The 20,094-nt window shown below is 49.0% G+C and overlaps 11 protein-coding genes across 11 annotated transcripts; 5 read left to right on the top strand and 6 right to left on the bottom strand.

Moving 5' to 3' along the window:
* Positions 1 to 50: 50 nt before the first annotated feature.
* On the bottom strand, positions 51 to 2,071 carry B0J16DRAFT_304105 (major facilitator superfamily domain-containing protein; the record flags this gene model as incomplete). Its single annotated transcript, XM_046124707.1, has 6 exons — positions 51 to 893; positions 949 to 1,188; positions 1,248 to 1,423; positions 1,480 to 1,631; positions 1,687 to 1,840; positions 1,898 to 2,071. The coding sequence occupies 6 exons, from the start codon at positions 2,069 to 2,071 to the stop codon at positions 335 to 337; spliced, it is 1,455 nt and encodes a 484-aa protein (XP_045982501.1). The 3' UTR covers positions 51 to 334.
* A 636-nt stretch (positions 2,072 to 2,707) lies between these two features.
* On the top strand, positions 2,708 to 4,268 carry B0J16DRAFT_414304 (L-Aspartase-like protein; the record flags this gene model as incomplete). The annotated part of the gene is made up of 3 exons (XM_046133436.1): positions 2,708 to 3,005; positions 3,055 to 3,563; positions 3,624 to 4,268. The coding sequence occupies 3 exons, from the start codon at positions 2,708 to 2,710 to the stop codon at positions 4,266 to 4,268; spliced, it is 1,452 nt and encodes a 483-aa protein (XP_045982500.1).
* A 163-nt stretch (positions 4,269 to 4,431) lies between these two features.
* B0J16DRAFT_304099 (thioredoxin-like protein) lies at positions 4,432 to 5,153 on the bottom strand. Its single transcript, XM_046124706.1, has 4 exons — positions 5,024 to 5,153; positions 4,916 to 4,966; positions 4,760 to 4,864; positions 4,432 to 4,711 (listed from the first exon to the last, which is right to left on the bottom strand). The coding sequence occupies exons 2-4, from the start codon at positions 4,933 to 4,935 to the stop codon at positions 4,519 to 4,521; spliced, it is 318 nt and encodes a 105-aa protein (XP_045982499.1). The 5' UTR covers positions 4,936 to 4,966; positions 5,024 to 5,153; the 3' UTR covers positions 4,432 to 4,518.
* Positions 5,154 to 6,553: 1,400 nt separating this feature from the next.
* B0J16DRAFT_319667 (uncharacterized protein) lies at positions 6,554 to 6,983 on the top strand (the record flags this gene model as incomplete). The annotated part of the gene is made up of 3 exons (XM_046125530.1): positions 6,554 to 6,639; positions 6,687 to 6,911; positions 6,968 to 6,983. The coding sequence occupies 3 exons, from the start codon at positions 6,554 to 6,556 to the stop codon at positions 6,981 to 6,983; spliced, it is 327 nt and encodes a 108-aa protein (XP_045982498.1).
* Positions 6,984 to 7,502: 519 nt separating this feature from the next.
* Positions 7,503 to 8,877, top strand: B0J16DRAFT_340588 (uncharacterized protein). The gene has a single exon (XM_046127701.1). It carries the CDS (start codon positions 7,865 to 7,867, stop codon positions 8,852 to 8,854), a length of 990 nt encoding a protein of 329 aa, XP_045982497.1. The 5' UTR covers positions 7,503 to 7,864; the 3' UTR covers positions 8,855 to 8,877.
* Positions 8,878 to 8,889: 12 nt separating this feature from the next.
* On the bottom strand, positions 8,890 to 9,967 carry B0J16DRAFT_123025 (uncharacterized protein). The gene is made up of 2 exons (XM_046121633.1): positions 9,763 to 9,967; positions 8,890 to 9,706 (listed from the first exon to the last, which is right to left on the bottom strand). The coding sequence occupies exons 1-2, from the start codon at positions 9,764 to 9,766 to the stop codon at positions 8,925 to 8,927; spliced, it is 786 nt and encodes a 261-aa protein (XP_045982496.1). The 5' UTR covers positions 9,767 to 9,967; the 3' UTR covers positions 8,890 to 8,924.
* Positions 9,968 to 10,582: 615 nt separating this feature from the next.
* B0J16DRAFT_398404 (pectin lyase fold/virulence factor) lies at positions 10,583 to 11,866 on the top strand (the record flags this gene model as incomplete). Its single annotated transcript, XM_046132388.1, has 3 exons — positions 10,583 to 10,875; positions 10,926 to 11,018; positions 11,072 to 11,866. 3 exons carry the CDS (start codon positions 10,583 to 10,585, stop codon positions 11,856 to 11,858), a joined length of 1,173 nt encoding a protein of 390 aa, XP_045982495.1. The 3' UTR covers positions 11,859 to 11,866.
* Positions 11,867 to 11,938: 72 nt separating this feature from the next.
* B0J16DRAFT_123002 (kinase-like domain-containing protein) lies at positions 11,939 to 13,492 on the bottom strand. The gene is made up of 4 exons (XM_046121632.1): positions 13,195 to 13,492; positions 12,470 to 13,145; positions 12,202 to 12,420; positions 11,939 to 12,144 (listed from the first exon to the last, which is right to left on the bottom strand). Exons 1-4 carry the CDS (start codon positions 13,229 to 13,231, stop codon positions 12,117 to 12,119), a joined length of 960 nt encoding a protein of 319 aa, XP_045982494.1. The 5' UTR covers positions 13,232 to 13,492; the 3' UTR covers positions 11,939 to 12,116.
* An 869-nt stretch (positions 13,493 to 14,361) lies between these two features.
* Positions 14,362 to 15,676, top strand: B0J16DRAFT_122994 (uncharacterized protein). The gene is made up of 2 exons (XM_046121629.1): positions 14,362 to 15,107; positions 15,163 to 15,676. The coding sequence occupies exons 1-2, from the start codon at positions 14,536 to 14,538 to the stop codon at positions 15,512 to 15,514; spliced, it is 924 nt and encodes a 307-aa protein (XP_045982493.1). The 5' UTR covers positions 14,362 to 14,535; the 3' UTR covers positions 15,515 to 15,676.
* On the bottom strand, positions 15,677 to 17,469 carry B0J16DRAFT_122995 (uncharacterized protein). The gene has a single exon (XM_046121630.1). The coding sequence runs from the start codon at positions 17,035 to 17,037 to the stop codon at positions 15,838 to 15,840; it is 1,200 nt and encodes a 399-aa protein (XP_045982492.1). The 5' UTR covers positions 17,038 to 17,469; the 3' UTR covers positions 15,677 to 15,837.
* Positions 17,160 to 19,770, bottom strand: B0J16DRAFT_122997 (uncharacterized protein). The gene is made up of 4 exons (XM_046121631.1): positions 17,623 to 19,770; positions 17,511 to 17,570; positions 17,410 to 17,453; positions 17,160 to 17,354 (listed from the first exon to the last, which is right to left on the bottom strand). Exons 1-4 carry the CDS (start codon positions 19,514 to 19,516, stop codon positions 17,283 to 17,285), a joined length of 2,070 nt encoding a protein of 689 aa, XP_045982491.1. The 5' UTR covers positions 19,517 to 19,770; the 3' UTR covers positions 17,160 to 17,282.
* Between the last annotated feature and the right edge of the window lie 324 nt (positions 19,771 to 20,094).

Here is a 20,094-nt window from a genome sequence, read left to right as displayed (position 1 = left end):
GGAAGCCAGAACTCAAATCGCTCACTCTAACCTTTCTGGACATTTCGTCACTTGGATCAATATGCTAAAAGGACGACACACCAAGTTTCAACAGAAGGAGTAATTTACAGAACGGAGTTCTTTTATATGAAAGTATATCAGGATTCACGTAACTGCGGCTTTCAAAACCTATTAAAGTGCGAGACTTTGGGTAATATTTAGACCTGGAGGCTGTATATATTGCAGTTGCTGTAGCTAGTCTCTTATATCCTCTGTCAGGAACACGGCATTCTCATATAGCTCGAACCCTCCAAGTTAGTCCTGAAGGTAGGGCTAAGCCCATGGAGGAGAATATCTAGTAAGCATAAAGAGCAACTGCCTCATTCTCTGACTCAAGAATTTTACGGTTGTCCCTCTTCAACCAGAACCTCATGGCCCAAGCACACATGATGCTAGTGGCAGCAAAAGCTACCATAGTTGAGAAGCCCATAAGATACTCCGGACCATCTGAAGAAGGCCAAAGGTAGGCGCAGTAAATGTAAGCCAGGTTTGCCGTAACATTGACCAGAGCATACGCAACTGACTTCTTCTCGGGAGTCTGCGACAAAGCATTACTGACCCAGCCGAGAATGACAGATCCAACTGAGTAAGCACCGGTAGCGTAGAGGAAGGTCGCTGTATATCGCGCTGCTACGTTGAGTGAGGAGCAGGATATGACGAAGCCAATGACGGCCAGAGATAGGCCTGCGGTGATATGCCAGGTGCGTTCATTGAAGTGACCAGATGACCACGCAAATGGGATGCCAAGAATGCCCGAGACAAAGTATGGGGGTGCGGTGAGAAGAAGGGCCGTGGTGGACTTGAAGCCCATGGCACGGACGATGGTCGGGAAGAAGTTGTTGAAAGAGCATGCACTATGATTCAATTAGCATTACTCATCAATACAGTCGGGGTCGTAGCATCACAAACCTGATGTGGAGGTTCTGCATGAGACAGAACAGCCATGTTCGAGGGTCCTTGCAAGCCTGCTTGAGGCCTTCCAAGGTTGTGCCTCGAACCTGTTGGCCGACGGTGTCTCGACTAATTCGCTTGATGCAAAGCTCTCGCTCTTCGGGAGTGAGCCAACGAGTCTCCGAAGGGTCATCGGGCAACAAGAAGAAGCCAAATACTGCGACAAGAGCGGTGACTGAGCCTTCGATGATAAAAAGCCTAGATTGTACTAGTCAGCAACCAAGCGCAACAACTGACTAGAAACAGAGTTCGCATACCATTGCCAACCAGCAATTCCCTTGACCTGGTCAAGCGTAGAGAATGTAGCTGCAGCAATAAGTCCCGAGCATCCGGTGCTCACAACCTGCCCAGTGTAGAGCAGCGAGATGCGTGTAGCGAGTTCTTTTCGTGTGTAGTAGATCGATAGCAGATAGAGAGCGCCCGGATAGAATGGCTATGATTGTAGAGTCAGAATCGCTATGTCAAGGATAAAAGACACTAATGGCTTACAGCCTCAACAAAACCCAAGAAGAATCGACAGGCTATCAGGCCTGAGTAACTCGTAACGGCGGCGGTACTGGCTGATACTGCGGCCCAGCCAATCATGCAGCAGGACAGGTAGATAGATGGTCGGGTTCGCGTCATGAACATGTTCGAGGGGACTGGATTTGTCAGAGCTAGGGTCAATGACCATGGAGTTGGGTCTGTGAAGCATACTTTGCATCAAGAGATAACCAACGAACAAGATCGAGATAGCGGTATTGTATTGAACGCCTTTGAGGTTCAGGTCTTTTTCGAGGGTGTTCAGTCGGGCTTGAGGTAGAGCGTTTCGATCGAGGTAGTTAAGGAAGTACATTGCCCAAAGGATCGGCTTGAACAGTAAGCAATTGCGCACGGAAACAATCGAGATGCTTGGATCAAGACTTACCATGATCATTCGGTCAAGCTTGCGAACCAAGGCAATCTCAGCAGGGTCTGTCTTGTCTGCGGCACCAGAGTAGTCTCCGCGGAGGTCTTCGGCTCCGTTCTGCTCGAGCACCTTTTCATCATGAACGGCTTCGTAATCATCGGCAGGCTTCAAGTCCTTTGAAGAGACGGGCATTCTCGGTTCAACAGGAGCAGTCATGGCTGCGTTGGAGAGATTATCAAAGAATTGTCGATAAGAATGATGTGCTGTGAGTAGATCAAGATGGAGATGAATCTGAAACTTGAACTGAAGGCTGGAGAGCACGAGAATGGACGTCAAATCGGAGTCGTGATCACATTCTTATATACTCCCTCGAGCCGCCTTATGGCCAAGCCACCAAGCTTAACTGTCAAGCTACATACCCCATGGAGAAAGAAACATTGATTGTGGGGAGATTGCGGAGAGGCGCGACAGCAAGCCGTTAGACATTTGATCTATGTTGATCATGGGTTATACTTTAACGCCGTTATCCCGCTATTCCGTTATCCCGCCTGCGCGATTCATGCTTATCCCGCTCTAAGCGAGCCCAACGCCGTATTCCGTGTCCCACAATTCTTGGAAATCGGGGACAACTTCTTCGGGATAGGAATAATGATTGGTATAATCGAACGGGCGATGGATCTTAGGTGCCACTATGCCGGTCTTGCTGTGGACCTGTCATGATGAACGAGTGCATACATAAACCTCGACGTCCTTTCGCATGAGACCCTGTGTCCATACTTGTTCCTTCCTAGCCTCAAAGCATTTTAGAAGCTTATCCAACACGCAACAATGGCTGCTGCTACTGTTCATGACACTACTTTGTTCAGAGACACTTTCGGAACCGAAGAGATCCGAGATTGCTTCTCTGAGAGATCATATGTCTCGAAACTGATTGAGGCAGAATGCGCCTTGGCTCAAGCTGAAGAAGACCAAGGTGTGATTCCTTTGGGAACTGCCAAAGTCATTCGTGAGCACTCCCATGTATCAAAAATTGATTGGCCTCTGCTCGCGAAGAGGGCAGAGATTGTGGGCTATCCCATCCTTGGTCTCGTCGAGCAAATGGCTTCTTGGGTTCCTCATCAGCAGTGTAAGTGCATAACCACTATCCCAATTGAAGTTTTAGCTGATAAGATAAGCTGGATACATCCACTGGGGTGCTACAACACAAGACATCATGGACTTGGCTTCGCAACTACAGATCAAGAGCGGCATCGCAGTAGTGGAGCGCCACTTGGACGAAACAATAAAGACCCTCGAGTCCATGTCTTCCAGATACCGCGACACACCAATGGCCGGCCGAACGCATCTACAGCACGCTCTCCCAATCACATTCGGCTACAAATGCGGCGTGTGGCTCTCTGGGCTTCGACGACACGCTGAGCGTCTACAGCAGATCAAAGAACGTTGTCTGCTTGTACAATTTGGCGGCGCTGCCGGCACATTGGCTTCGCTGGGAAGCTCAGATAACGGCATTCGGGTACGAAAGAGGTTGGCTGCTATCCTTGGTCTCAAGGATCCTATTATTACATGGCATGTCGCGCGAGACACCGTTGCTGAGGTTGTCAACTTTTTGGCGTTGGTGGGGGGATCTTTGGGCAAGATTGCCCTGGATTTGATGATCATGTCGTCTAACGAGCTCAATGAGGTAAATAAACACCATGGTCTTGTTTTAATGGATGTGAACTGACTAGGGATCGATTTCTAGGTTGCCGAGCCTTTCGTGCCTCATCGAGGAGCATCATCAACAATGCCCCAGAAGCGAAACCCTATTTCGAGCGAGATCATCTTAGCACAAAGCAAGATCCTTCGCGCACAAGCGAGCCTGGTTTTGGATGGAATGGTGTCAGACTTTGAGCGCGCCTCGGGGCCCTGGCACTTGGAATGGGCTGCCCTCCCAGTCGCATTCATCTCGGCTGTCGGCTCCCTTCACCAAGCCAACTTTGCACTGTCGGGCCTACAGGTCAATGCAGGTGCAATGAAGGCCAACCTTGAGTCGACGCGGGGACTGATCGTTGCGGAGGCTGTTATGATGAAATTGGCTGAGTTTGTAGGACGACAAGAGGCTCACGAGATTGTCTACGGTGCGTGTGTGTCTGCCGTGGAAGGAGACTTGTCCTTGATCGAATCACTACAAAAGGTTGAGCAAGTCACACAACATTTGAACAATGACCAGCTGACGTCATTGGTCGATCCAACACAATACCTCGGTTGCTGTCAACTGATGGTCGACGAACTCTTGAGGTCACAACCTGCGAGCCTCAAGACGAAAACTCTCGCAAACGGGGTTGAGAATGGAATGAATGGGACAGTGAATGGACTGACCAATGGAGTCACGAATGGTCATCACTGAAACACCTGTCTAACTCTTGATTATAATACTATATTTTTCAGGACATCATTCAATAACTACAACATTGTACAAGCCCTTTTGGAAACAGGGGGGAGCCCGCTAGGTAGTCTGGATTCAGCACTGGGCTTCATGGACAGCTTATAGCAATATTATATGTTAAAAAGTCTGGACTCTCGTATTTTTGTTCACGACTGGCTTCCTTCTAGAACAATTAATTCACGACGTTACTCATTAACTAATACAACATCCTCTACAGGCCAGTTTCTAGGAACTGCATAAGATCCTCCACCTCAGCGCTCTGGAGGGTGTTGATCTTCTCGCCGTTCTTGTACATGTGGAAAGTGGCAGGCTTCGAGACACCAACCTCCTCCGCTAGACCCTTGAGGTCCTCAATATCGACCTTACAGAATCGGAATTCCTTGAACCGGTCCAGCTCGTTGGCGCTAGAATTGGTCAGTGGGCGGATTGGGATATATGGATGGAGCACTTACTGGGCGAATGTGGGTGCAATGGCCTTGGACTCAGTGGCGTGGGTAGAGTAGAAGTCTACGACGACGACGGGGTAGGTCTTGATAGTGTCCTGGAACTCGTCCTTGCTGTTTGGCTATTAGTAAGTGGTGATTGCTGAATATTGCGGGGAAGCTTACGTTCGGATGTTGTGCACCATCTTGACTGATTTGAGGGGGGGTGTTGAGTTTCTGTTCCGTGTTGTCAGCAATGCAATCGTGTGGAGGGCAGTTCAATCAACCACGCACAGTAGTTCTTCAGAGATTCTTCTTGTGTTCAATTGAGTATAGAAGCTGGAAATAAGAGCTGTTGTTGTTTTAATGTCGGACAGCTTTATGGTGACGTTGTTGACTTGAGCTGTTCCTGGCTGACATCATCATGCCGTCATCGCTACAGCATTGAGCCTCAACAAAACTCTCCCCTCTCCGCATTGCGCAACACTGAGACCACCGAATTAAAACTCCGCTCTTAAACTTCATCGCTTAAAGTTGCACTATATGAATGCATAAGTCGACGTAGCGGATTGGCTCTATTCTAGGCTTGAGGCGGCCCGCTGTTGATCTTCCATTGGCTCTGAAGATCATCGTCTCCCAAAGTGGCGATACCACTAAAAATAGCTCTATTTGTAAATTGGTCTCTATTAACGAGTTGGAATTAGAATTCGCGTGGCAGATATATCTCTATTTTTCAAAGGGTTGAACTGTACGGTCCGATATGCTACCACCGAGACTTTGCGCTGACAAGGTAGCCCGAAGCAGCTGCTCACTCCGGGAATACACCACAGATTTCAATTGTCTTTAATGAAGTATTAAATGTATGAAAGGTATGAGAGGCTCCATATGATCATCTAGATATGCTATCGCATAAGGAAAGAGTCATCTAGTCAATGGTTTATTGCGATCCACGTGACAACTGTGCATGCTATATCCGTCTCGGTTCGCTATTTACAGCACCGTTAAGGCCTTCAGAAAGATCGCATTTCTGGCCAGTCCACTCAGTGAAATAATGTCTAAATTCGTAGAAAGAATTCATATTGGCATTTATTGATTCTAACTACTCACACAGTGCTTGATCCTTGGTTAAAACTTACCTTTCCACGCGTGAATGTCTCACCAGGTAGCATCAAGACCTATGCCCGACATACAACACCGTGGTATGGTTGGACTAGATGCGCAATAAGTGCTGTACAAACTCACCAAGTTTGAAACAACAGGTGCAAGCATGAGACCCTGTGCTCACTGTTAATGTTTGAGGCCAGTGACTGACAGCCCTTTGTGTCGGGTCATGCCAATCACGGGTGCGGAAGCAAGCCTGCCAAGCCAATCTTGGTACTTAGGCTTTCTACAGAATTCGATCGCTTATCTTCTGTCGTGACACCAGTGAGTTGAGCTGGCTTTACGGCATGCGATACACATGTCAGATCGGAGGTGACAGTTGTCGTGCAGGTAGCACAACAGTGAATCATCTGACCAAAAGATTTGATCAAAGCCAATGGCAGTGATACATGGCTGCATTAGCTGGTGTTGACCGCTCAACGGTTGTAGGCTTTTGCATTCGAGACAATTTTAACGATGATCAACGCCAAAGACAAACATGCAGGCTGAGTAATCGCATGAGAAAAATCAAGGGTCCATCGATTGCAACACGCTGATTAGTTCGGTTGATCCGCTCGTCCACCCCGCTACCGCGGTATATAAAGCTGTGCCTCTACCCCTCCATTCAGCTGTTGCTCAAAAATCACAGTACGCACTCAAATCATCCCATATCTCACCGTCAAAATGGCTCAAGTTCTGGTTGTCTACCCTTCGGGTCCTTCGTTTGACATGGACTACTACCTCAAGACGCACATGCCTCTTGTCGCATCGTAAGTCACCAACAGTCAGCCTGGTACGATTACTGAGTGTCCTACAGAAAGTGGGGTCCTTTGGGTCTCAAGAACTACGATATCTTGAACTTCCATGAGGGCCAGGCTTATCAGGTTCAGGCTACGCTTGAGTGGGACAGCGTTGAGGCTTTTGATAAGGCTGCTGCCAACGAGGTTGCTAAGGAGATCTTTGGGGATATCACGAACTTTTACCAGGGAGAGCCGATGCTTCTCAAGGGTCCTGTTGTTGCCCGTGAGAATGTCGCTTCTGCGTAAGAATACACACTAACTATATGATACCAACAACTGCATCTGACTTTTGTGATAGCCTTTCCAAACTCTGAGGATGGATGTTGAGTGATTTGGATATTTATAACAAGATTTGGACATCATTATCGCCCAGCACTAAATAAGGTATTCAAGGTCACAGTTGTAGACTGTCTAGTGATACTTGAGATGGTGTGAAGCAAGAGAATGTAAAAGCCATGAGCCTCCAGAAACCTCGTGCAACATGAAGCTGTACTGATGGGTGCATGCGGCCATCCGATGCTAACAGCACAATTGGATACCACGGTCCCTTGTGATTAAACAGTTTGAAGCATGGTAGCGACAGATTACTTAGGGACAGTTGAACATATCGTGATTGTCTTCGTCTCACACGTTCCACTGGGGCGCAGAGTGATACGATCGCTTAGTGATACGCTTAGTACGGTCCGATAAGCTCGGAGGTTTCAGCTCCTGATAGATTAGCCTAAGATGACCTCTCCTTGACCTTTCCAGGCATGGGAGTCGGGTGATACATGATCTCTATAAAATCATCACCTTGGTAAAAGACCACCCAAGAAGGAAGCTGAGCGCTCGGGATATGGGCCAGATTCTGGCAGTCCTTTTATTTATAAAATATTCTTAACATGATGTTCAAATCCCAGTTTTCAGAAAATAACGTTCCAGATCTTGTTGGTGGCTTTAATCAACCAAGAGACTCAATTGGAATATGGAAGAATGGAAACACCAGCCATGATATGATGTCAATGGGGAGACTTCATCCTTATCGCTTCTTATCGCCCCTTATCGGGCCGTTGAAGGCCAGAGTCTAAACCATGTTAGGTAAAGCGAACCACCCATTGCGTCAATTTGTGTGACGCAACTTCCGATAACAAACCTACAATTTCCATTCCAACTTGGCAGTTTCTTCAATCTCAACATCAAAAAATAACCACCAAAAATGTCGAAACCAGAACTCGAGTTGACCCAATTCCTCAAGACTGTCCTCCCTCAAGGAGACAGATCTTCTCTCCGCGAATCCGTCATTCCACAGCTCCTTGACGCCGTTTCTGCCATTGGCGAGGAACTCAGAAGATCATATGATGTCTCCATTGTAGGCACCGAAAATGCCTTTGGAGATGAGCAGTTAAACGTTGATGTTGCGGCGGAGAATATTATCCGGGATAGATGTGCTAAGGTTCCTGCGATCAAGACTGCTAGCAGTGAGGAGGATCCTGTTGAGAAGCCTGCTCGTGAAGGGGAGACTGTGCAGCCTGTTAGTGATGAGGAGCAGTATACTATTGGATTCGATCCTCTCGATGGTAGCTCTATCATTGGACCTAACTGGTCTGTTGGAACTATTGTCGGAATTTGGGACGGTGTTACAGCTATTGAGCAACCACCCGAGAAGCAAATCGGATCTATTCTGGGAGTCTTTGGTCCACGAACCCTTGCCGTCGTCGCTCTTCGCGTCCCTGGCTCTGACCCCGTGTGCTTCGAAGTCAGCCTCAACAACTCCCAAAATTTTATCGTGGCCCGTCCCGAGCTTCGCTTCGCTGAAGCTCCCTTCAAAACACGTTACTTCGCCCCTGCCAACCTACGCGCTGCCGCCGAGAACGAAAAGTACATGAGCTTGGTCTCCAAGTTCATCACCGACAAGTACACACTACGATACTCCGGTGGTCTCATCCCAGACGTTTATCACGCTCTTGTCAAGGGACATGGTGTTTACATTTCACCTGTGACGGCCGTGAGCAAGGCCAAGCTGCGAAAGTACTACGAGCTGTTGCCTGTGGCGCTTGTTATTGAGTGTGCTGGTGGTCAGGCCATTGATCCTGCTACTGGATCAAGGATATTTGATATTAGCTTGAAGGGCTGTGATGATAGGGCTGGTTTGGTATGCGGCACTTCAGAGGAGGTGGAGGAAGTTAAGAAGGCTTTATTGGATTAAGTAGAGAGTAAAGACAAAAGCGTGTTTTCAACTGAGTACACCATACATCCTTTATGAAAATTGTAACCGCCTAAGCCTTGTCGCCCGTAAGATGAGGGAAGTTAGGACACGCGACCGTCACACCATTCGCATTCTCCTCCATTGGCTTCCAAACTGCAAAATACGCACATGTCGAGTCCATAAGAACTTCCGCCTCAAGAGCATCAGGGAAAACACCCGCAACAGACTTCTCCCCAGCAACAGCTTCAACCTCCTGGAGAAGGGCTTCATCTCCGCTCTCTTCCGGCTTGGGGAACGACATTTGAACCCCAATCATCTTATCCTCAGGTCGGTGCAGTAGCCAGAATGATCCAGCTCCCCTCTTCTCAGCTGCATCTTTCAGAACCGGATACAGCTGTGTCAGGATATCTCCAACGCCCACATGGTGGTAAGTCCAGCGCTGCCAGCGGCCGATAGCATGATCCTCCACAGGCGTAAAGTTGTGCGCACCGATGACTTTCCAAGTCCAGGAGTTGACGGACGTGAACAAAGGCTGTTTCCAATACGTGGTTTCCGGATCGCCGACTTTGAAATCATTGGTAGTCCAATCTTCGTACTTTTTGGCATTCTCCATGGTATTGAATAGGTAAGATCCTCCGGTAATCATGTTACCGTTGATCGGATGGTACTTGGTGGGCATATACTTGATATACATGCCTTCGCGCTTCGCCATTACCTGAGAGCCCTGATACTGGCCATGCCAAACATCCTGCAATCCGACACGGGCGGTTATCAGGATCTCGGCGACGAAAGCTCCTTCGGCTTTAATTTCGCCGGCTTCATAGCTCAGAACTCGGATGTTCTTCTCGTTGGCTGTTGGTGTCAGCCGTAAGGTCAGATGAGGGGTAGATACCAACTTAGCAACTTACCCATCGTGTTTTGCTGTACACTTTGTTTCTCACCAATTTTCTTGACAAAACGTTCGAGGATTGAGGATATTGCCAAGACCTTCAGCTCGCTTTTATATCGATCAGTCAGTAGTGGGCGGGCTGTTGTTGATTTAATCACGATGACGTTGCAGTGTTTTTGAAGCTGGAGAGAGGCCCGCTGCTCAGCTGACGCTTCTTACCTAAGACGGTAACTTGCTGTGATCAATAATGGTCCAGACTCCAGTCTAAACGTAGAGTTTGAGGCGCTTTTCTCACGTGAGACCTGATTTTCAAAATTAACCATTCGACGGAAAAGTACTGTATTCGTAGCCACTAGTTTAGACAGCGCTACCATAAAGACGATACCTAAGCTTCAATTGGGCGGTATACGATACGAGTATTGGACACAAAGGAGGCTACGGATCCGATCATTCCGTGATAGTATGGTATCAAAATTGTCCGTCAACGGTACTTGATGGATACGAGGAAGAACGCGATGATGACTTACACCGCTTCGGCAGATTGTAGTCCGAGGTGTCCGGCCAAGCCTCCCGCAATTTGACATCGTAATGCCCCCCAATCTCATTCAATAAATGCCCCCAATGCCACTCCGAATGTAACAGTTCGAGGGTTGACCATTGGAAGCACGGTTCCCAAAGACATGCCATCGTAAGCCTATTGGTGGAAACAGTATATTCCCTGCGGATGGAGTGCTCCCTGTCCAATTTAGGAAATTAGACATGTTTCAAAACATCATATAAGAGGCTGCGAAGAGACGACGAATTAAACGATACTCCAGTGAATAAGCAATTCTGCAAATATGCTTCTAATTAAGCTTACTCCGACTATCCTCGCCTTCGTGGTGGGTGCCACTGCCAAAGACATTTTTGTCGCTCCAACGGGTACCGGCTCAGGCACACTTGCATCACCATACGGCTCTATCCAATCTGCGGTTGATGCTGCTAAAGCCGGCGATATCATTTACCTTCGAAAAGGCACATATGCTCCGTCTAAGAACATCCAGGTCAAGACCAACGGTGCCAAGGGTAGTCCCATCACTGTGAAGCCTTACCAGGACGAGAAGGTTATCATCGATGGAGAGAATATGCCTGGGTAAGTCGCGATTGAGCAATCGACGAAGAATCCACTCTAACATGATACAGTACCCCCAAGGCTCTAGGGGAGTCACTTCCCAATGCCGAGCGAGGCGTGTTCCACATCCAGAACGCAGAGTACTGGTCATTCTACAATCTCGAGTATGCATATCCGTTCATTCACCTTGCCAAGTCCATGTTCTCACATAAAATAGGATCATCAACGGACCCTACGGCATCTATGCCCGAGACGCCTCAAACAATTACTACGAAGGCCTCTCAACCCACGACAACTACGAGACCGGGTTTCAATTGGAAGGCGCATCGTCCAACAACGTAGTTGTAAACTTAGACTCCTACCGCAACCGCGACCCTCGCAAAAACGGCGAGAGTGCCGATGGTTTCGCTTGCAAGGAAGGTTCAGGCACGGGCAACGTGCTCCGCAACGCGCGTCTGTGGGATAACGTCGATGATGGCCTCGATCTGTACATGTTCGGCTCACCTGTCACTCTCGAGGAGGTATATGCCTGGGGCAACGGTTTCAACCGCTGGGACTTTACCGAGTTCGAAGGTGACGGTAATGGTTTCAAGCTGGGCATCACGAACAATCCTCCTGCCGACCATATTGTCAAGAACTGCATTGCCTTCCAGAATGCTCAGAAGGGCTTTATCGACAATGGTAACCCTGGGTCTTTGACGTTTGATCGCAACACGGCGTGGAAGAACAGCAACGTTGGCTTCCACATGCGCAGCTCTTCATCCAAGATGACCAAGAACATTGCAGCCAACAACACAGGCAAGCAGGTTGATCTTATCAGCAAGGTTTCCGCCTCTGGAAACTCCTGGGATGGAAAGGAGACTTGGAATGATGCTGCTTTCAAGAGCACTGACGCGTCGGCCTTGAAGGGAGCGCGTGGATCGGATGGGCGTGTTAAGGCTAGTGATTTCTTGGTTCCTGCTTCTGGTGCTGCCATTGGCGCTACCACCAAGGCCAAGGTCTAGTATGGTAGACCCAATAGTCGCTTCGAGTTGATAAGATACTGTGAATTAAACATCGTTCTGGACGAGGCATCAGTCGTTATCTCATTGCAGGCTCACTATTCATGCACCGAAAATCAACAGCTAAACAATGAATTGACTCCTTCATATGCTTCACTAAAACAACCGCATCCGTCTCACTCATTCCATCATGTTACAACTCATTCATATGCATGCATCCTGTTTTTACAGTGCCGCTTGGCTTCCAATTACTTGTCTCCATCATTCTTGCTCTGATTGGGTACGTCCCCTAAATCGCGCACACATTAGCCATGCTCCGCTCTTCACAGTATGGTCGAATACTTACAGGATCTCGTCAAAGTAAGGGTGGTTGAGAGCTGCCTTGGCCGAGATACGAGTCACGGGATCGCAAATCAACAGGTAGTCGAGTAGCTCTAGACCTTGCTCGTCCAGGTTCGGGCACAGAGGGGTGGAGAAATCTCGCTGCCACTTAGGGAAGGAGGGTTTGAAGTCAGGGTACGTGGTGACACCAGGCCAGGCGTCTTCGTCGGGTGTTCCAAGGGTTCTGGTTGAGTCAGTACAGGTGTTGTCGTAGCAGAGGAAGAAGCACATACCGGAAGATCTTGAAAATCTCGTCAATCTCGGAGTCACCAGGAAAAAGGGGCTTTCGAGAACACATCTCAGCAAAGATGGTACCGACAGACCACATGTCAACGCCAGTGGAGTATTGTCTTCCACCGAGCAAGACCTCTGGAGCACGGTACCAAAGGGTGACGACCTCGTGGGTATAGCTTCTCAAAGGAACACCAAAGGCTCTAGCCAGACCGAAATCAGCCAACTTGAGGTTTCCATCCTTGTCAATTAGCAAGTTTTGGGGCTTCAAGTCACGATGCAATATTCGGCGCGAGTGACAATACTTGATACCCTCGCAAAGATGCAGCATGAACTTTTGGACCACCTTCTCGCTCATTCCCAAGTTGCGCACGGTGGTGGCAGTTCCAGTGGGAAGGGGCTTCCCGCGTCCTCCGTCAGTAACAGGAAGGGAGTCCATGTACTTTTTGAGATCCAGGTCGAGGAATTCCATGACGAGGTAGAGCTTGTGGCCGTCTGCGTGAACAATATTAAGCAGACTGACTACATTTGGGTGGTTGAGCTCTCTCAGGACGGAAATCTCGCGGATGGCGGTGCTGGGGACGCCCTCGTCTTCGGTCTCGAGACGGATCTTTTTGAGGGCGACGATGCGACCGTTGTGACCCAGATCGCGGGCTTTGTAGACGACACCATAAGTACCTGACAGTTGTTAGTGACGGGCAGCAAATGAGAGATGAGCGAGTAAAACCTTCTCCGACTTTTTCTATTCTCTGATAGTTATCCATGTTGGGCTTGGGCTTGATTGGGTGGAGACAAAATAAGGTGAGATGAGGCGGAGTGAATGAGGCTCAACCTCAACGTGGAAAGGGAGGAATAAAGTTTGAGTTTGAGCGTTCCTGGGCAAGAAATGGTAGACTCGAAAGATACAGTGGTATTCTGTGTCTTGTACGATAGATGTTGGTAGTGATATCGTGGGTTATGGTGGTGTTGTTGTCTCTTCTCTTGCCTCCTTCTCCTTGTTTGTTCTGTTTGTTTCGTGGCCCGTTGCATGAAAAATCGGGATGCATTGACGGATCATTTCTCTCCCGGTACGGCACGCGACGCGTCCTTTAGTTGGGCTAGTTGCTGTTGCGGGGACAACCCACTAAAACAACCGCCTGTAACTGCCTTGTCGCGCCACTACACCACGGGCAGGTACGCGATAATGCAGGTCTACAACATTAAAGATGTCTTGAAATCCGATCGATGCATCGATCAATTATTCTTGGAAGGAAGACAGTATCATTTGATGCTTTCCATCAATGTTTGTTTACTTTACTGTTTTTGTTTTGACTGAACTAAAGACTTGGCCCATGCTTCTCAATGCTGACTTGTCGCTTTATGAGTGGCGATGAGCGAAATCTCACTCAGGCGCTTAAGGACACTCACTCAATCTCATGGTCACAGCCGTGACAGCCTTCATTTGACCTTCATTAAATGACCAAACAATTAATACATCACATCAACATTCATCAAGTCACTCTGATCTATTTTTAGGATTATTTCCGCTTACACCTTCTCCATCTGCCCATGCTGAGCTCATTTGGTCAAGACTCTTGTGAGTCGTGACTTTCTTTGGCCATGAGAGGTGATTGAATTCGGGTCGATGAGTCGCTAACCAACACATAATCCAATCATGAATCTTCGACAACATTATCAGTTCGAAAAAATAGCCCTCGTCTCTACCATGTCCATTGCAAAAAGCAATCATAGCCTTCCTTCCTGGGTTCTCCTTCTCCTAGCGCTCCTATACCCCGGACCAGATCAAATCACAGCTGAGGAAACCCTAGAAATCCGTTGCTTTGCCCTCCAGAATCCCGGCTCAGGCTGCTCAGCCGCTGAAAAATCCAATACTACAGGCAATAGTTCAGCTGTAGCGTAACATGGGTATGCCGGTTCATGCGTTGGTTCAAGTCTCTCCTTTAAGATGCAGTATCAATTATTTAAGCGATAAATGGGATGATATCCTTCGTCCCTGTTCCCATGCCATCGCTTCTTACTCTCTCTTGTTTGTAATTTTTGTGCTAAGCACTGTCCACTCGCTTCTACCATGGCTCTTCAACGTCTCGCAGCCATCCTGGCTGTCGCTGCTCTGGGTGTTACTGTCAACGCCAGTCCATGCAAGCCTCACTCTTCGGCCGTTTTGTCTTCAACCATTAGCCTGGGGTCTACCACAGTATTCCAGGAAACTGTTTCTTCCACGATGACAGCGGATATCACTGATACCACCGATGTTCTCGATACTACCGTCACCGAGACTGCGGCATCTACAGACACTACTGACGTCCTGGAAACCACCATCACTGAATCCGCAGTTTCTACTGGTACGACCGACGTCTTTGAAACGACTATTACTGAGACGGCTACCGATACTACGGCCACTGTCGAACCAACCGTCACGGCTGACGATGTCACAGCCTTGCTGACTAGCACTGTCGCTACTGAGGAGGCCACCACTGCTGAGCCTACCACTACAACCGCCGCTGTGCAGCCACCTGTCTGTGTAGAAACCCAGGTTCTCGCCAATCCTAGCTTCGACGACAACAGCAACGCCTCGCCTTGGGTTCTCGGCGCCGGTGCCTCTGTTTCTTACATAAATCCCCGCTCAGCTCCATCCTTCATGTAAAACCCCTCCGTCCCTACCAATGATATTAAGATCACTGACCATACTCCGCAGATACAACACTTTCACCCAGGCCAGAAAGACCTCCACTATTTCCCAAAGTTTCGACGGCGTTACAGGTTTCACCTACCGCCTCGAATACTTCTTCAACTTGCAGACAGCTATCCAGGGGCGCGGTTTTAACTGCATGGTTACACCCAGCATCAATAGTCGGCAACTTCCCCACTCCGCAACATTGACTGACAGCGGTCCATATGGCTTCAGATATCACCAAACATACTTTGATCTGGAGAGTAATGGCCCAGCGACGCTTACATTCACTGTTGAGTGCGGTGGCAGCTTTAACACGATTATTATTGGGTTGGATGATGTGGCTCTTACGAAGGTATGCTTCCGCGCTGAGTGATCAGTCTCCTGGGTCCATTATACATGTGCTGCTTCAAGTACGCGTTTGCCAAAATCCTATCCGGAACTGTTATCGCCCAAGGCTAAATATATAAATGTGCTTCCTGTATCACCGTCATTTGTGAGTTGCGCAGAATATCCAACTTTCATAATGTCATTCTTGTATATAATTAAGCTCGTGAAAGGACTTCCACCATTGATCTTAACATATTTCATGATTAACTAAAGCGAATACTATTGGAAATAGATGGCCGTTCCCGGCTGCGTCATCAAAAGTGACCATGTTGAGTACCCCTTTGGGGACATCTTCAGACGTCCCACCCTTCAATCCTGGCCCCCACCAGCCCTCTTCCAATGAGTAATTAAATGCGCCACGAAATTCGCCCGTTCCAGATAAGTAGTATTGCGGTGACAACCACAGGCCTCGCAGAAAGGACACCGGTGCCCTCTGCTGAGCCCGTTGTCATCAACCAATAGAAAGCTGTCCTCAACGAAAATATCGTGCCTCGGTAAGCGATTCGCCTGCGGTAGCTTCCTAAGATATCGTGTAAGGCCTGGAGGACATTTCGACGAGCGGTTCAGTCGTGGAAACTCTCGAGGTTTGACGAGAGGCATGATTACTTGGAAGCACATATGGTCGGGCGGGAGGTGGCCTCTTTGTTGGTAGATGAATTCGTCAAACGTTTCTGGAGGGGGGTGGTCCTTATCTCGATTAGACCTGGAGTACACGTCCTCGTTGCTGCGACCTTGGTCATTCTGAGCTTGGGATGGACCAGCTTGAGAAGGAGCCACAGCTTGTGTGGGCCGCCTTTGGAGGTGGGAATTTGGGGAAGGCGATTGCGATGTTTGGTCGCCTTGAAGCCAGGCTTCGAACCGTGTTGATTGCGATGCTTGTTTGTGATCTACTGAGTTCCCCGAAGAGTTTGGAGTGGCAGCGCTCGAGGTCCCTCGTGGGAGTTGGTGGTCGTGATTTGGGTTTACAGAAGGCGAGGTCGACGGTGTTAGAGGGTGTTGAGCTGAGCCAGACCTAGAGTGCGCAGCTGGCTGAGAAGATGCAAAGATTGCCGTTACTGACCGAGGGATGGGATCTGATGACCAGTGGCTCGGATCGCAGCGATTCTTCGTCCTCCTACATTCCTCGCAAGCCTTTCTGTGTCGGCTCCCACCCGACTCCTTAACAGCTTGAACAGCCGTCTCCTGAAGCGTAGATGGTGGTCTCTCGCGTTGTGCGTGTTGTCCGCTGCCGCTAGCTTCTGAAGAAGATTCTGGTGAGAGAATATCATAAAGTCGAATGCGAGTAGTGTCTCGCCGTGAGGGCACTGCTCTTGCGGATGGACTTGGTTGGTGGTTGGATATTTGTCGTTGAGCTTGTGCGGAAGTCACCTGTTCGGATCGCCCATCATGTGATGGTTGAGGAGTGTTTAGTAGTTGGTGGACTTGTGAACGCGGCCGTTGGGGTCGCCCTTGTGATGGCTCTTGCCGAGCTTGTGAAGGAGGCGCCGCTTGTCCTGGCGACGCGGCCATCGAAGTATGACGAAAGGTCCCTATAGGAGGATATGAGGCACGGTCTGGTGTCTCGAAGGGAAATACGTGCGAAAGGGGTCTCCGGCCGGTGCTATGATGTTCTGCGTTTGAAGCTGGTTTTCTATCATCTTCATCCTCTGAGTCGGAGAGTATGACGACGATTTTTTCTTCCTTGGTAGAGGGTCTCGCCTCTCTCTGCTCGGTACGAGGTACATCCCGGACACGTTCGTTGATGCAAGGAAAATTCACATGCTCGCTGACGAGGGGCTCATCCAAGGTAGATGCCTCAGTAAGCGGTTCATCAGAGGGACATGTTGCTGGCCGAACATTAGATGACGATGGTCGTGGCGGTTCTGCATAAGACTTACTTGCCGGTGTCTCTGCTGGCTCTGCAGGTCTTTCATGCTCTGAGGTTTCTATTTCTCATTTAGTCGCGTGATGGTAAAGGAAGGACGACGGCAGCATATACTTACCATTGTCTGGTCTGTCTTCTTCTCTTCGATCCGCCCTTTTCTGTTGATTCCGTTGTCTCGCTGGTATTGGTTAGTTACCACCGCAAGTATTGAGGGTTCAGGATATCCTCACTGTTCGAAGGCTCTTCGGTTATCCCATCGGCCATGTCAACATCTTCCTCCGCATCATCAGTAGCATCAAGGTCTTCGGGATCGGTATCGGGGTCGCTGGGTTCAGCATAATCGTCATCAGATCCAGCCACTTGAATTTCACGCGCCACTGATTCAGATCTGGCGGGTTCTGCCTCTGACTCTTCCTGCGCCACTAATCTAGTTCTGGCGGGTTCTGCCTCTGAATCTTGCGTGTCCTCTGTGAAGCCCCTCGATTGAAGGTACTGGCGGACCGTTTTCATATACGGCACTAACTGATGCTCATCCTTAAACTCGCGCAAGTCTTTACCTGCACACCACCCGATCGCACTGTGATGGGGAAAAGGATTCCCGTCAAAGTACAGGATAGGGAAGATACGCTCCTTCTCCAGCTCCTCGCCATCTCTGTATCCTCTCGCCAAAGTGTATTCTCCTTTCCGATTCTTGGTGTAACAGGGGTTTTCTGTCAAATCACACGAGTCGATGGACCCTTCGAATCCTATGCTGGAGAAATCGCCCATGGGGAGCGCGATAACGGCGAGGAATGACTTGATTTTCTCCCAGTAGGTTGCGTAAACCTTTCCAGGAATTGGCTTTAGGACGCCTTCGAACTCCCCGTTCTCTCCTGATTCAACGATGTATCTCTGGCTGCGTCGTCGCGGGGCCCTCGTTGAAGACTCTACAGGTTTATTTCCTCGTTTTTGTGGGAGCTCCCTTGTCGTGTTGCGTGATGGCCCTCCTGCAGGAGATTCTGTAGGTTTGTTCGACTCTCTCGGAGTAGGTCGCGCTTGTCGAGGACTTTCGTTTGTCTTCTTTGCAGTTTCAGCTCCGCCCCTCAGTCTTTTGCTCCTTGTAGGAGGCGGAGACGCATTCGAAGCCCTCCGTTTGTTTTGCAGGGGCTCTTTCTGCTTTGATGATCTAGTTGCTCGTGGACTGGACATGCGAGCCATAGATGAACGAGTCTGGCGTACAGGAGTCTGAAGCACCTCAATACTACCGCCGGCTGTACGGCTTGATACTTGCTGTCTACTCGGTGGCTGTGACACTATAGGCTCATCGTCGCTGTCAGAGCTATCAGAGCTGTCAGAAGAACTGGACTCATTGTCATTCTCCGCCTGCGCATCTCTCATAGTCTCGTCATGGTCCTCCTCGGGGTTTGTGGCGTCTCCGCGATTGACTGTGACATCTTCCGCAGTGTGGCTTGTATCGTGATCCGCGCCGTTTGCCTCCATATCATCCTCTGCATCATCGAAAGTCGGACCTTGTTCCACTTCAATCTCTGCCAGAGGCGAGGGTTCGAGTACTGGGTTGTCAGGAGGATTCCCTTCAACAGATTCGTCCATGGTAGTTTCGTGTTGATCAGGTTGAGGGTCATTCGATGTGTTTCCGCCAGCTGTCTCTTCAACTGCATCGCTGTCATTTTCCCTTTCCTCTGTCTGGGTCCCAGCTTCGCTATCATGTGTCCTTTGCTCCGTCTGAGTCCCAGCTTCTACGCCAGTAGTATTTTGATTTTGCAATGGGTTTGGTAGATGTAATAACGGCGCAAGCTGAGAACGGAGCTCATCCATGACCTCTTTAAGCGTCAGCTCCCAGTTTCTGTTGTATGTGACGCAATGATCCTTGAAATCTTTATCCAAGTCTCTGATCTGTCCACCTAGCTGAACCATAAGCTCCTCCTGGGACAAATGTTGGAGCTCGGTTTGTGCTGCTTGGAAAAGAGCCATTGCATTGGCGAATCTCGTCCGCAACTTCGTCCGGTTCTCCTCGTAAATGACGCTAGGGGCTTTTTTGCTTCTCAAGATCTCTCCATAGTTGAAAACAACGGACTGTATCGCCTCGAAGTTGTCGAAAATATCCTGAGCCGTTGGTTGATTCATTTTGGCAGAGCGTTTGTCGCCTTCCTTCTCAAGTGACCGTGAACTAGGCTGCTCAGCTAGCGCATCGTCATAATCCAGAACGCGTCGAAGCAGTCGCGACGCGGGCGTATATGCTCGCTTCTCAATCGCGCCAATCACTTGATTAGGCGAGATATGTAGATGATAGTAGCAACGCGCACAAAGTGAGAATTAAGATTAGATAGGAATGGATGCTTTGACGCGAATGAGATGAGTCTGCAAATGCAAAATTTACGCCCAAACCGATATGGAAACTGTTGTGGCATCAGCTCAGTTTCTAGTTAAGGAGTAGGGGGAGTGCCTTAGCAGCAATCTAAGACCCACCCAGCCTACTAGTGTCTAGTATTCTGTCTCGTGATTGGATTGTTCCGATCATCGATTACGGGACAGTCGGGACTCCCTTGTTTTCATCTGGATCTTCATCATCCAGAAATTGCTTTTCTTCTTCAAACAAAAATTGGCATCTGAACACGTCAGAGATAACATTCACTGCCAATTTGCACAAACCAGCCCAAGCCAAGCTGTTACATTCTGACATGCCGCGTGATGTCTGAATCGAT

The sequence above is a fragment of the Fusarium flagelliforme genome (assembly GCF_020744385.1).
Source record: "Fusarium flagelliforme strain FIESC 12 MPI-CAGE-AA-0113 chromosome Unknown B0J16scaffold_4, whole genome shotgun sequence".
NCBI classification, from domain to species: Eukaryota; Fungi; Ascomycota; class Sordariomycetes; order Hypocreales; family Nectriaceae; genus Fusarium; species Fusarium flagelliforme.
This window is presented reverse-complemented; position numbering and strand designations above follow the sequence as displayed.